Raw genomic sequence first — 14,299 nt, 5'->3', positions numbered from 1 at the left:
CAGTTAAAATCTGATTTGAGTAATGATGTTTTATTTTAAAGTAGAAGTTTGAGCTTGCTTACTAGGCTGACTCTATATTGAGTTTTGAACTTTGAAATCCCATCTAAATTGACATTTGCATTCAGTCTTCTGAAGAGATTGTTTTGCTCTTTGTCAGGTTCATTTGTACCGGAGGGACAGATATTTGCTACTGAAGTGTGCCTGCATGCAAACCAGAGAGCAACATTGTCCACATTTTTAATTTGGTCTTGCTGTTTAAGTGTAGAAAGATTCAGGTGGATGAGTTTAGAGGAAGGAGTAAGGAATGTCTTTGATCATTGTTCCTGCACACCACATCCTAGCTTTCATGTATCTAGAAATTTAAAAATGTATTCACTACGTAAACAAACTGTGACAAAAACCGTAGAAACCATAATGAGCAGAAACTTAGAGAAATAATCACGTGATATATAAGGCTTTTAATTAGATGTCTGCAATTTTAATGAACTCATTATTGAAGGTATGTATTTCAGAGAGCAATACGTTCACTCCCAGTTGCTTGATCCAGTTTCTAGAATATATACAAGACTGGGTTCAGCATCTTTTCACCTTTTGATTTTTACTCCCGACAGGCTTGTCCTTAGTGTGTCCACCTGTAGCACCAATGGATACATTTAAGGGGGAGCTATATAAGCAGATGAGAGAGAAATGAATAGAAGGATATATTGATGGGGTTAGTGAAGTGGGTGTTTTAATCATTTGTCACTTTTTTTTGTTTTAACATTTTTTGAGGGCAGATTTTTAATTTTTTTTTAGTATGGACTCTAGTTTGAGGTTGCTTACCAGGTAGACTTACCATTAGACTCTTTGGATAGAATAGGCCTGATGACTGTTCTGTCATCGGTAGCTGATCTTGGTCCATTCTGAAAATATATTGAAAGACTGAAAGCATTTAGCATGTTTCCATTTTTTAGCAGAATGTGAGTTGATATCCGTATCAATAAACGGACAGCAGATAATATCAAAGTACATTCTGCTAAAATATCAAAGTGTCACTAGAAGTTGAGTATTTTAAAGAATGAGCTTGTTTCCATGGTTCATAGTGCATTGATTTCACAATCTTATTACATAGAAATGACAGCACAGAAACAGGCCACTCGCCCCAACTGTTCTATGCTGATGTTTATGCTCCATACTAGCCTCCTCCCACCCTACTTCACTAACCCGATCAATATATCCTTCTATTCCTTTCTCTCTCATCTGCTTATATAGCTCCCCCTTAAATGTATCTATTGGTGCTACAGGTGGACACACTAAGCACAAGCCTGTAGGGAGCAAAAATCAAAAGGTGAAAAGACGCTGAACCCAGTCTTGTATATATTCTAGAAACTGGATCAAGCAACATTGTCGGAGACTAGGAGTTTGTCACCCACCTGTTCTCAGTCAGGGAATAGTGTATGGTGTGGAGATTTAAAAGAGGTAGAAGAAAATGCATTTTAAAATAGGACAAAAATATAATTTTTACTTTCAAAAACTGAAGGAAAGCTAAATTATTTTTTAAAAATTACCACAGAAGTAGAATTTAGACATTGATTGTTCAGAATTGCTTTAATGTACAATGTTCTACTATATGGAAAAAGGTTTTTCAGTGAACTATTTGACAGGACCATTCCGTTATCCCAGGGGCCACTCTATTGCTTCTAAATCAGAACCTGGTAAAAGCAGTTAAATTCATTCTTTTCATACTCGACTAATCCCTTACGTCAAGTATCCCTTGGTACTTAAAGAAAACCAGCAGAGTTATGTGGCCTTTGGAGCGGATAACTTTGTTTCTCAGCTGCTGATGTCACAGTACATTACCTGTGGTACCACAGTGTCTGTAGATCCAGACAGTGACAAATGAGCTTGGGCTGCCAGCACCTCTGCCAGAACATTTGATTTAAGTTGCTTTTTGCAAGTGCAAGGTTTATAGAGAAAATGTTTTTGAGCGGGCGGTTTTGAAATCTTTTCTAAACTATAGTTAGTTAGTGAAATTCTGTCGCTGTAATATGACTGTATATTTCTTTTAAAATGGTGCCGATTTTATTTTTTTTTTAAACTAAGTTTTACTGAGCCCAATTAGACAAGGCTATGGTTCAGCCATGGTAGATGACAGTTTGGAATACATATAACTGAGTGTGAATGTGACATTTATTATGTTAGCAATTAGGTTATGTAAGCAGTTATCATCTGTAACACATAAAAAGAGTACATTTGAGAATAAATATGACTGTCTTGACAATTTTAACTGGATGGTTATTAGTATTACTAATCACTGTCATGTATGCTACATGAAATCCAATACAGCAATGTCTTTTAATACTTCGGTGTACACAAGTATTACACAATTCACACAACCATTAAAAAGAAACTCAAACCCTTTTTATCTTCCCCTGACTATCAAATTCACACAGACTATAGCAGATTATGTATGGAATACAAATGCTTCAGCCCATTTCTAAATACCCCAAGTGTATTAGTCATAAAACTACTTAGAACTGAAGATCTCTAAGGTCATCTGCTCTAGTTCCATTCCCAGCTCTTCAATCTATGTGTTCTCCAAAATCCTGTAGGATTGTTGCAGGATAATAAGATTTTTGATCATTTTTTAAAAGGAATTCTTGTTCAGATAATTTCACTGCACATTTTGACGGTGAACTGAATGTACTCTGTTTCCACCGTAAAAAAAGAATTGCTAGATACGAGTCTGTGAAAGTGTCATCTGTGGGAAAAATCATTCTGCAGCACAACGGGAAGTCAATGGGAATCGGGGAAAACTCTCCAGTGGCTGGAGTCATACCCAGCACAAAGGAAGATGGTAGTGGTTGTTGGAGGCCAATCATCTCAGCCCCAGGATATTGCTGCAGGAGTTCCTCAGGGCAGTGTCCTAGGCCCAACCATCTTCAGCTGCTTCATCAATGACCTTCCCTCCATCATAAGGTCAGAAATGGGGATGTTCGCTGATGACTGCACAGTGTTCAGTTCCATTCGCAACCCCTCAAATAATGAAGCAGTCTGAGCCCGCATGCAGCAAGACCTGGACAACATCCAGGCTTGGGCTCATAAGTGGCAAGTAACATTCGCGCCAGACAAGTGCCAGGCAATGACCATCTCCAACAAGAGAGAGTCTAACCACCTCCCTTGACATTCAATGGCATTACCATCGCCGAATCCCCCACCATCAATATCCTGGGGATCACCATTGACCAGAAACTTAACTGGATCAGCCATATAAATACTGTGGCTACAAGAGCAGGTCAGAGGCTGGGTATTCTGAGGCAAGTGACTCACCTCCTGACTCCCCAAAGCCTTTCCACCATCTACAAGGCACAAGTCCAGAGTGTAATGGAATACTCTTCACTTGCCTGGATGAGTGCAGCTCCTACAACACTCAAGGAGCTCGACACCATCCAGGACAAAGCAGCCTGCTTGATTGGCACCCCATCCACCACCCTAAACATTCACTCCCTTCACCACCGGTGCACTGTGGCTGCAGTGTGCACCATCCACAGGATGCACTGCAGCAACTCGCCAAGGCTTCTTCGACAACACCTCCCAAACCCGCGACCGTTATCACCTAGAAGGACAAGGGCAGCAGGCACATGGGAACACCACCACCTGCATGCTCCCCCCCAAGTCACACACCATCCCGACTTGGAAATATATTGCCGTTCCTTCATCGTCGCTGGGTCAAAATCCTGGAACTCCCTACCTAACAGCACTGTGGGAGAACCTTCACCACACGGACTGCAGCAGCTCAAGAAGGCGGCTCACTACCACCTTCTCGAGGGCAATTAGGGATGGGCAATAAATGCTGGCCTCGCCAGTGACGCCCACATCCCATGAACGAATTTTTAAAAATACTTTCAACGGTGCGTGTTGATGTCTCTGTGATGGTTACTTGTACTGCCCCTCCTGAACCTACTGTTGGTTCTTTTGAACTCACCCCCCTACATTTGTATCAGACTTCAAGCATGTTTTTGAGTTGAAGAGTCTCGTGAAAGCTACTATGCATAGCAAAGAAAAATACTACATGTTCCACATTAGATATGCCGCTCCAACTTTGTCATCTTTTATAACCATGCAAATGGGTATTCTGAATAATTTTACTTATAGTGCAATGGCAATCATTTGAATGAGGTTATTAATAACTAGTTCATTTAATAGTATTATGTCATTGTAATGATGAGTTTCTTTGATCATTCAATTGAAGCCATGCATGAAAGAAAGTAAGTAAACAAATTTGTTGAATGATATGAATTGTCAAGGCTGGGCCTGGTCACAGGATGGCAATACTGGTACTGGTGCAAGAAATATAATCAATTCTTGTTACGAACTATTACTATAAAGATATGAAACTAAGTGGGTTTTAATTTATTTTTTAATAGAGCAACTGGCCAAAGACAGTTTGTTTTTTAAAAATGAAGAATCTTTGTTTCTGTCAGCTTTGTAATAGTCAGCTTGGAGAACCACTAAGGACATTATGAGCTGATGTTGCTACTATCCTACTTTTCATGGGTAGACCATAACTTATTCTGAGCTTTTGATATTAACTATGGTACATGGCCACCTAGATTACTAAAATGGGCTGCAGTTTAGAAAGCAAATTTCTACGCAAGCACAAAATGCTGGAAATGCATAGCAGATCAATCAGCATCTGAAGGAGAATGAACGGTTAATATTTTGGGTGTTCCCTTTCATCATATCTAGATTTTAAACATTTTTTCTTCCAGACACTGATCAATCTGCTGTGCATTTTTAGCTTTTTCTGTTTTTATGAAAGCCAATTGGATTCTCTACCTTCCAAATAATTGAGCTACCCATAGAAAAGCAATTGTAAACAATTTTACAACACCAAGTTGTAGTCCAACAAATTTATTTTAAATTCCACAAGCTTTCGGAGGCTTCCTCCTTCATCAGGTGAACGGTGTGGAAATTTCACCTGACGAAGGAGGAAGCCTCCGAAAGCTTGTGGAATTTAAAATAAATTTGTTGGACTACAACTTGGTGTTGTAAAATTGTTTACAATTGTCAACCCCAGTCCATCACTGGCATCTCCACATCATAGAAAAGCAAACAGAGCTTTTTTTATGATTTGCTTCATTTTTGCCTTCGCTCCCCTCTCCCCTCCCCGGATTGTACTCCGTTTTCTCTCCCTGACTGCACCTTGCTGCCTCCTAATGAAGTGAGAGCCTGTGGACATTACCATAGAGGCTGCTAATGTTGTTCCTTCATCAACCTGCTGCAATGTGCAAATCTTTCTTTCCCCCTCTGTCTCCATCTCTATCTCTCTACCCCTCTCTCTCTTTCTCTATCCCTCTTGTGTTCTTATCCACCTCGCTCCCTGTGTCTCTCCCCCCACCTCGCTCCAGGTGCCTCTCTTTCCCCCCCTCCCCCCACCTCGCTCCAGGTGGCTCTCTTTCCCCCCTCCCCCCACCTCGCTCCAGGTGCCTCTCTTTCCCCCCTCCCCCCACCTCGCTCCAGGTGCCTCTCTTTTCCTCCCTCCCCCCACCTCGCTCCAGGTGCCTCTCTTTCCTCCCTCCCCCCACCTCGTTCCAGGTGCCTCTCTTTCCTCCCTCCCCCCACCTCGTTCCAGGTGCCTCTCTTTTCCTCCCTCCCCCCACCTCGCTCCAGGTGCCTCTCCCCCCTCCCCCCACCTCACACCAGGTACCTCTCTTCCCCCCCCTCCCCACACCAGGTGCCTCTCTTCCCCCTTCCCCCCACCTCGCACCAGGTGCCTCTCTTTTCCCCCCTCCCCCCCCCACCTCGCACCAGGTGCCTCTCTTTTCCTCCCTCCCCCCACCTCGCTCCAGGTGCCTCTCTTTTCCTCCCTCCCCCCACCTCGCTCCAGGTGCCTCTCTTTCCCCCCTCCCCCCCCCCCCCCCCACCTCGCACCAGGTACCTCTCTTCCCCCTCCCCCCCACCTCGCACCAGGTGCCTCTCTTCCCCCCACCTCCCCCCCCCCCCCCCACCTCTCACCAGGTGCCTCTCTTTCCCCCCCTCCCCCCCCCCCCCCCCCCCCACCTCGCACCAGGTGCCTCTCTTTCCCCCCCTCCCCCCACCTCGCACCAGGTGCCTCTCTTTCCCCCCCCCCCCCCTACCCCCCCACCTCGCACCAGGTGCCTCTCTTTCCCCCCCCCCCTTCCCCCACCTCGCTCCAGGTGCCTCTCCCCCCCCCCCCCACCGCGCTCCAAGTGCCTCTTCCCCCCCCCCCCCTCCCCCCCCCCCCTCGCTCCAGGAGCCTCTTGCTCCCCCCCCCCCCTCGCTCCAGGTGCCTCTTTCTCCCCCCCCCCCCCCCCCCACCCAAACCTCGCTCCAGGTGCCTCTTTCACCCCCACCCCCCCCACCTCGCTCCAGGTGCCTCTTCCTTTTCCCCCCTCCCCCCCCCCCCCAACTCGCTCCAGGTGCATCTTCCCCCCACACCTCGCTCAACAGCCGAGTCCCGTTGCCTGCAATTCCTGTGCAATGTGGGAACTCCAGGACGCTTCATGTGAGCTGGATAACCACATGTGTCGGAAGTGCCTCCAGCTGCTCAAACTCAAGCAGCTGAGAATTTCCATGATTTCATGTTCCAGGTGTTCACCCACAGCCATGGAGAGTTCAGGAGGATAGTAAGTGGGTGGCCATCCAGCAGGTTCGGAAGAGGCAGGCAGTGCAGGAATCCTCTGGGAGTGTGGTTCACTCAAACCAATTTTCAGAACTGAATACGGTGAGGGTGATTACACCTCGGAGGAGAGTGCAGCCTAGGGCACATTCCCAGCACCGTGGAGCAAAGGACTGCATGGGGGGCACTGCGAAGTGTAGAATTGCAGTTGTCATAGGCAATTCAATAGTCAGGGGGATAGACAGGCGTTTCTGCAACCGCCGACGTGAGCCTCACATGGTGTGTTGCCTCCTTGGTGCCAGGGTAAAGGACATCACTGAAAGGTTGCAGAACATCTTGCGGGTGGAAGGGGAACAGCCAGAAGTCGTGGTCCGTGTGGGAAACAAAAACATAGGTCGGAAAAGGATTGAGATCCTACAGACAGTTTCAGGAGCTAGGGAGGAATTTGAAGAGCAAGACCTCAAAGGTAGTAATCTCTGGATTACTCCCAATGCCATGTGCTAGAAGCAGTAAGATAAAGCAGGAGGAATGGTGCAGGAGGGAGGGCTTCAGATTCGTGGGGCATTGGGACCAGTTCTGAGGCAGGAGGGACCTGTACAAGATGGACGGGTTGCACCTCAACAGGTCTGGGACCAATGTCCTCGACTACAACTAGTGCTGTAGGGGGAGGGTTTAAACTAATTTGGCAAGAGGAGGAGCACCAGGATGAAGAATTAGAGAAGAGATACAAGGCACACAGAGGACTGGGACAGACAAATAGCATTAGAATAAAGAGTAGTTCAGAAATAGGAGCAGAGGGGAAATGCGAGGCAGACTAAGGTGGGTTTGGAGTCCATGTGCGTAAATGTGTGGAGTGGTAAACAAGGTTGGTTTGCTGCAGACACAAGTAGCCGCTTGGGATTATGATATAGTGACAATAATGGAGACCTGGCTCAAACAAGGAGAGGAATGGGCACTTAACATTCCTGGCTACAATGTATTAAAGAAAGATAGGGAAGGATAAAAAGGAGTGGAATGGCAGTATTGGTCAAAGATACCTTTTCAGCACTAGAAAGGGATGACCGAATCTATTTGGTTAGAATTAAGAAACAATGGAGGACCTATTATGCTGCTGGGTGTATACTATAGGCCACCAAATAGGGGGAAGGAGATGGAGGAGCAAATTTGCAGGCAAATTTCAGCAAGATGCAAGAACTATAGGGTAGTGATAATGAAAATGTTAGGCCATATCTTGAATATTGCCTGCTGATTCGGGCTCCTGGTTATAGATAGACTGATTCCTGGGATGGCAGGACTGTCGTATGAGGAGAGATTGGGTCAACTCGGCCTGTATTCACTCGAGTTTAGAAGAATGAGAGGGGATCTCATTGAAACATATAAAATTCTGACAGGGCTGGACAGACTGGATGCAGGGAGGATGTTTCCCCTGGATGGGGGGTCCAGAATGAGGGGTCACAGTCTCAGGATACGGAATAGGACATTTAGGACTGAGATGAGGAGAAATTTCTTCACTCAGAGGGTGGTGAACCTGTGGAATTCTCTACCACAGAAGGCTGTGGAGGCCAAGTCACTGAACATTTTTAAGAAGGAGCTGGACAGATTTCTAGACACAAAAGGCATCAAGGGGTATGGGGAGAGAGCAGGAATATGGTATTGAGATAGAGGATCAGCCATGATCGTATTAAATGGCAGAGCAGGCTCGAAGGGTCGAATGGCCTACTCCTGTTCCTATTTTCTGTGTTTCTATAAGAGGAATTTAATAGTCCCAGAGAGAGCTGTAGGGGGTAACATATTAGCATGGATAAAGGATTGGTTAGCTCACAGTAAACAGAGAGTAGGCAAAAATGGGTCATTTTCAGGTTGGCAAGATATAAGAGTGGAGTGCCACAGGGATCAGTGCTTGGGCCTCAACTATTTACGATCTATATCAAGGATTTGGATGAAGGGACCGAATGTATGGTTGCTAAATTTGCTGATGACACAAAGGTAGGTAGGAAAGTATGTTGTGAAGAGGACATAAGGAGTCTGCAAAGGGATATAGATAGGTTAAGTCAGTGGGCAAAAATTTGGCAGATGGAGTATAATGTGGGAAAATGTGAACTTATACACTTTGGCAGGAGGAATAGAAAAGCAGTCTATTATTTAAATGGAGAGAGATTGCAGAACTCTGAGGTACAGAGGGATCTGGGTGTCCGAGTACATGAATCACAAAAAGTTAGTTTGCAGGTACAACAAGTGATTAGGAAGGCAAATGTAATGTTGTCATTTATTGCAAGGGGAATGGAATATAAAAGTAGAGATGTTTTGCTACAGTTATACGGGGCATTGGTGAGACCACATCTAGAATACTGTACGCAGTTTTGGTCCCTTATTTAAGAAAGGACATAATTGCTTTAGAGGTGGTTCAGAGTAGGTTCACTCAACTGATTCCTGGGATGAGGGGTTATCTTATGAGGAAAGGTTGGACAAGTTGGGCCTGTATACACTGAAGTTTAGAAGAATGAGAGGTGATCTTATTGAAACATGTAAGATCCTGAGGGGACTAGAAGGGGTAGATACTAAGAGGATGTTTCCCCTTGTGGGAGAGACTAGAACTAGGGGACACAGTTTAAAAATAAGGGGTCTCCCATTTAAGATGGAGATGAGGAGACATTTTTTCTCTGAGTGTCATGAGTCTGTGGAACTCCCTTCCCCAGAGGGTGGTGGAGGGAGGGTCATTGAATATTTTTAAGGCGGAGTTAGATAGATTCCTGATTAACAAGGGAGTCAAAGGTTATAGTAGGTAGACGGGAAAGTAGGGTTGAGGTCACAATCAGATCAGCCATGATCTTATCAAATGGCAGAGCAGGCTCGAGGGGCTGAATGGCCTCATCCTGCTCTTAATTCGTATGTTCGTATGTAAAGCGGTCTGAGTTACGAGGAAAGGCTACAGAAACTAGAACTGTATTTTCTTGAACTGAGAAGAATGAAGGGGGATTTGATAGAGATGTTCAAAATTATGACGGGCATGGAGAAGTAAAGCATATAGATAGATAATTTCATTTTGGAGATAGATCAAAGACAAGAGGTCATGATCACAAGATAAGCATTCGATATAGAAAGGAGGTGATTAGAAGGAACGCTTTCATGCACAAATGGTTTGCCATAAGTAGTGATCATTGCTAAATCAATTACAGCACTCAAAAAGGTGCTGGATAATTACTTAAAAGAAGAATATAAAAGGGTATGGGGAGACAGCATGAAAATAGGATTAGTTCATGCTGCAAGCAGGCAAGTGGAACTTGTTTAAAACCAGGATCTAAGATGGGCCTGAATTCAGCACAAGCGAAGAGGGGCCAAATAGTCATCTCTTGCATCAAAACTTTTGATGTTTCGAGGTTGTCCTGAGAACAACAGCAATTTCAAAAAATGAAACTAGATTTTTAAAAATGTTAAGAACCTTGTTCATCTCATAACCTATTGTTTTAATGTGCATGAATTTTGAAATAGGCATTGAACTTCATGAAATTTAGATAATGATGGAGCACGCCATCAATCTGGACAGTCTTTGTAAACTAAGTAGACATTTATATATTCTTCCACAAATGAGACAAATTTGTATTTAGCTGCCAAAAAGTTTGAAAATTACATGCTTCACCTGCTGAATATCTTTCTAAAAGAAAAGCTTGCATATTGACATGTTTCTCAGAAGCAATTCAAAGTACTTTCAATTACTTTGTATTCCTGCCTACCGGGGATTCTGGGCACCGCACTTCAGGAAGGATGTGAAGGCCTTAGAGAGGGTGCAGAAGAGACTTACTAGAATGATTCCAGGGATGAGGGACTTCAGTTACGTGGATAGACTGGAGAAGCTGGGGTTTTTCTCCTTAGAGCAGAGAAGGTTGAGAGGAGATTTGATAGAAGTGTTCAAAATCATGAAGGGTCTAGACAGAGAGAAACTGTTCCCATTGGCGGAAGGGTCAAGAACCAGAGGACATAGATTTACGGTGATTGGCAAAAGAACCAAAGGCGACATGAGAATAAACTTGCACAGCGAGTGATTAGGATCTGGAATACACTGCCTGAGGGGGTGGTGGAGGCAGATTCAATCGTGGCTTTCAAAAGGAAATTGGTAAGTACTTGAAGGGAAAAAATTTGCAGGACTACAGGGAAAGGGCAGGGGAGTGGGACTAGCTGGATTGCTCTTGGAGAGCCGGCACGGACCCGACGGGCCATATGGCCTCCTTCCATGTTGTAACCATTCTATGACTCTTTGACTTTGAAATGCAGTGATTGTGGTCATGTAGGTAACGTGACAGTCAACTCACACGAAGCGATTAGATAAATGACCGTTCAATTTGCTCTAGTGGTGTTAGTTGAAGGAGGAATGTTGGCCAGAGAACCAGAAGAGCACTGAGCTCCTCTTCAAATTGTGCCTTGGGATCATTAACGTAGACCTGAACCAACAGAACAGGCAGATCGGGCCTTGGTTTCACGTTTCATCCAAAGGACAGCACCTTTGACAATGCAACATTTTCTCAGTATTGGATGACAGCTAGATTATGTTCAAGCCCTGGGAGTGGATGGAACGCATAACGTTGTGACTCAAAAGTGAGCCAGCGTGATTGTCCCTATGTAAATTATGTTCCTGCAGGTATAATTTCTTAAGAACATAAGAAATAGGAGCAGGACTGGGCCATACGGCCCTTTGAGCCTGCTCCGCCATTCAATCAGATCATGGCTGATCTTCGACCTCAACTCCACTTTCCCGCCTGATCCCCATATCCCTTGATTCCCCTAGAGTCCTAAAATGTATCCATCTCAGCCTTGAATATATTCAATGACTCAGCATCCACAGCCCTCTGGGGTAGAGAATTCCAAAGATTCACAACCCTCTGCATGAAGAAATTCCTCCTCATCTCAGTCTTGAATGGCCAGCCCCTTATCCTGCCACTATGGCCCCTAGTTCTAGACTCTCTAGCCAGGGGAAACAATCTCTCAGCATCTACCCTGTCAAGACCCTTCATCTTATGTGTTTCAATGAGATCAACTTTCATTCTTCTAAACTCCAGAGAGTATAGGCCAATTCTACTCACTCTCTCTTCATAGGACAGCTCTCTCATCATCTTCTACCCTGCCCCACTTCAGTTGGTCAGAACATACCAGTGGAAAGAATTCATCTGCTACAGGATGACTAATATTGGTACCTATGTAGACCTTGAGGACAGTAGTTTCCAAAGTTTGTTTCTCCCCATTTAGGTTCAAACATTCACAAGCAAGAAGGTGGGTAGTGAGCCTGTGCTCATGCTGCTGCCAGTGTCACTGTGTACAGTATATCCACCCTCTCTTGATAATGGTTTAGTGACTCCGACTCTTGTATTTTCTCCTCTGCAATGGAACAGATGTAACTGTAAACTCATTGTAGGGAATCATAGATCTAAACTCCTTATGTGGCATAGTATAGATCTGGAATCTCCCAACTATTTGGAGAGGGAAGGGAGAGATGGGTGATAATCGTTCATCTATTTTCAAGGCATCCTCCGAACTGTAGTCAGAGCTGGTAAGAGACTAAGTTGGGAGAACGTGGATAATTATTTTTGGCTAAACTTTTGACGTGGCTGGGACTCTTCAGTGCAGACACATTCAGGATCTTTTCTGCATAGGTCATTAATTTTGCTAGTCAAATCATATTGGGAAAAGGTCGTTTTGAATTAATGTCGCTGCTGTAAACATTTTATTTATGCAATACATGCTTTCTTAAAAATAATACGAATGTCAGCATTGTGTAAAATAGAATTCTAGAGAGTTAATGCACCTGGTCACTTAGACTTTAACTTGGCACTGTTACAGTTACTACTTATCATCCTATCTATAGAGCTGTTTGTAATGCAATGTGGAAGTAGTTAATATCTTACGCTCCAGAAATTCCATTATACTGTTGTTTTCCTGATGCTTACTTTAGCTTCAGGGTGTTACCACTGTACTGAAAGCCAGTTCCCTGATATATACGTGTGCCTTTCTTTAAAGTTGCAGCTTCTTATCAGTATTATGAAGCCATGCTTCCATTGCAATCATCAGTCCAAGTGCCGTTTCTGTATGAAATGTAAGTTCATTGCCCCAAACTGTCACATTCATTTGAATCAATGGCATATCTTTTGCTTTATGCTTGGAAAACTGTTGCGTCACATCACATCAACCAGATGTATTGGTAGCCTTCAAACTCTGGTCATTGAGTTTTCATTTGCATAATTACCTTTGTGGTGTGATTTTCATTATAATCCATAATTGAACAGAATTTTTATCTTAGTCTACCCATATTGAACCTTGAGCATAGAATGCACTCTTTGGATGAGTGCAGAATTCTTTATTTTTATGCAGCTGTATCAAATCTTCAGATCCACTCTTCATTTAATGTAAGGAAATTAAAGTAGGCCACACAACTAATAACAGCAGCTCTGAAAATTTATCATTTTTGTATATTTCCTGACTGATAAAACTTGTCCACAAGATATTAGTCTACTAGAGTAATAGCTTTTTTATTTGCAGTAGCAGCTGCTGTTTTTAATTGAAGAGATATGAAGGACATGGTCTTCCCTATGTACATCCCCAAACATTGTACCCTTAACCTTTGTCACGTTATGAGCATCTGAATATTTTGAAGGTAGGGCTCACGCACCAACCGCACTAGGAAGTATCGAGAGTAGTACGTGTAATTTTTTAGCCCATAAGTGTTAGTATGAAAAGAGATAGAAGTTACTATGGTGACAAACTGAAAATGACTACATTTCCTAAAGTTTTTAGATGGTGCAAAGGGTACTGCCACCACATGTAAAGAGACTAATATGAGAGGTTTATTTGGTTAAATATTCTTCTTAATACTTTTTAAAAAATTATTTCAGCAACCTGAAGAGGAAGCCGTTGCTTACCTTGATCAGAGTGACGGAGAAGATGAATTTGACCCTGCTGACCTTCCAGATCCTGATAAACACAGAGATTCTGAGGGCGATGACCAGAGTGTTTCTGAAGCTGAAGAAAATCACAGGTTAGTTCATTTTTTTTTGTACAGATGAATCACAGTGATTCTTTTTGCACAAGGAACTGACTTGCCCTGACATAAAAGTAAGGAACATGACTCCCTTGAAAGTATTCCCTGAATGCCAATAATGAGTTAAGTCACCAGACTCCAGTGTCCCATATTTTCACTGAGCTATGGATAGTTTTAGCTGTACCAGTCTCAGGAGTCTATATGGCAAACAAAAGAAGAAAAATTGTTGGCAGTCTGTGCCAAATTTAAAGTGTCACTTCACTTTGTATTTATTGGAATGGAAAGTGGAGATCTGTATGTCGCATTGTTCTGGTAAGTACATTTGTGGCCATGTTGTACTTTAGTCACATTCAGGGACTTCAGAAACTGCGGGAATCATTGTGACGACGGTGAAGATTAGCACAATAATTGAGTGCCTTTGCAGCTGCAACAAAGGTATGGGACTATAGATTTAAATTTTTGACAATTTTCTAAACACTAATTGTGAGTCAGGAGATATGTGTTTTTTTGGTAAGATGGATGTCAATTTTAATCATACAGAAAAATATCTTTCTTGACACAGAACAAAAGGCAAACCCATTTAGTCTTTGGTTTTGATAGGTAAATGTTTCCTTGATTTATCACTCTGCCTCTACATAGAAAATGCATATATC

At 43.5% G+C, this 14,299-nt stretch overlaps 1 protein-coding gene across 1 annotated transcript in view; it reads left to right on the top strand.

Moving 5' to 3' along the window:
• Positions 1–14,299, top strand: part of ddx10 (DEAD (Asp-Glu-Ala-Asp) box polypeptide 10) — a 306,011-nt gene that overhangs the window by 251,838 nt on the left and 39,874 nt on the right. The window contains exon 17 of the mRNA XM_067986115.1: positions 13,501–13,643. Within this exon, the coding sequence (XP_067842216.1) occupies positions 13,501–13,643 (143 nt within the window). The remainder of the gene's footprint in view (positions 1–13,500; positions 13,644–14,299) is intronic.

Source organism: Heptranchias perlo, chromosome 6 (assembly GCF_035084215.1).
Source record: "Heptranchias perlo isolate sHepPer1 chromosome 6, sHepPer1.hap1, whole genome shotgun sequence".
Classification (NCBI taxonomy): domain Eukaryota; kingdom Metazoa; phylum Chordata; class Chondrichthyes; order Hexanchiformes; family Hexanchidae; genus Heptranchias; species Heptranchias perlo.
This window is presented reverse-complemented; position numbering and strand designations above follow the sequence as displayed.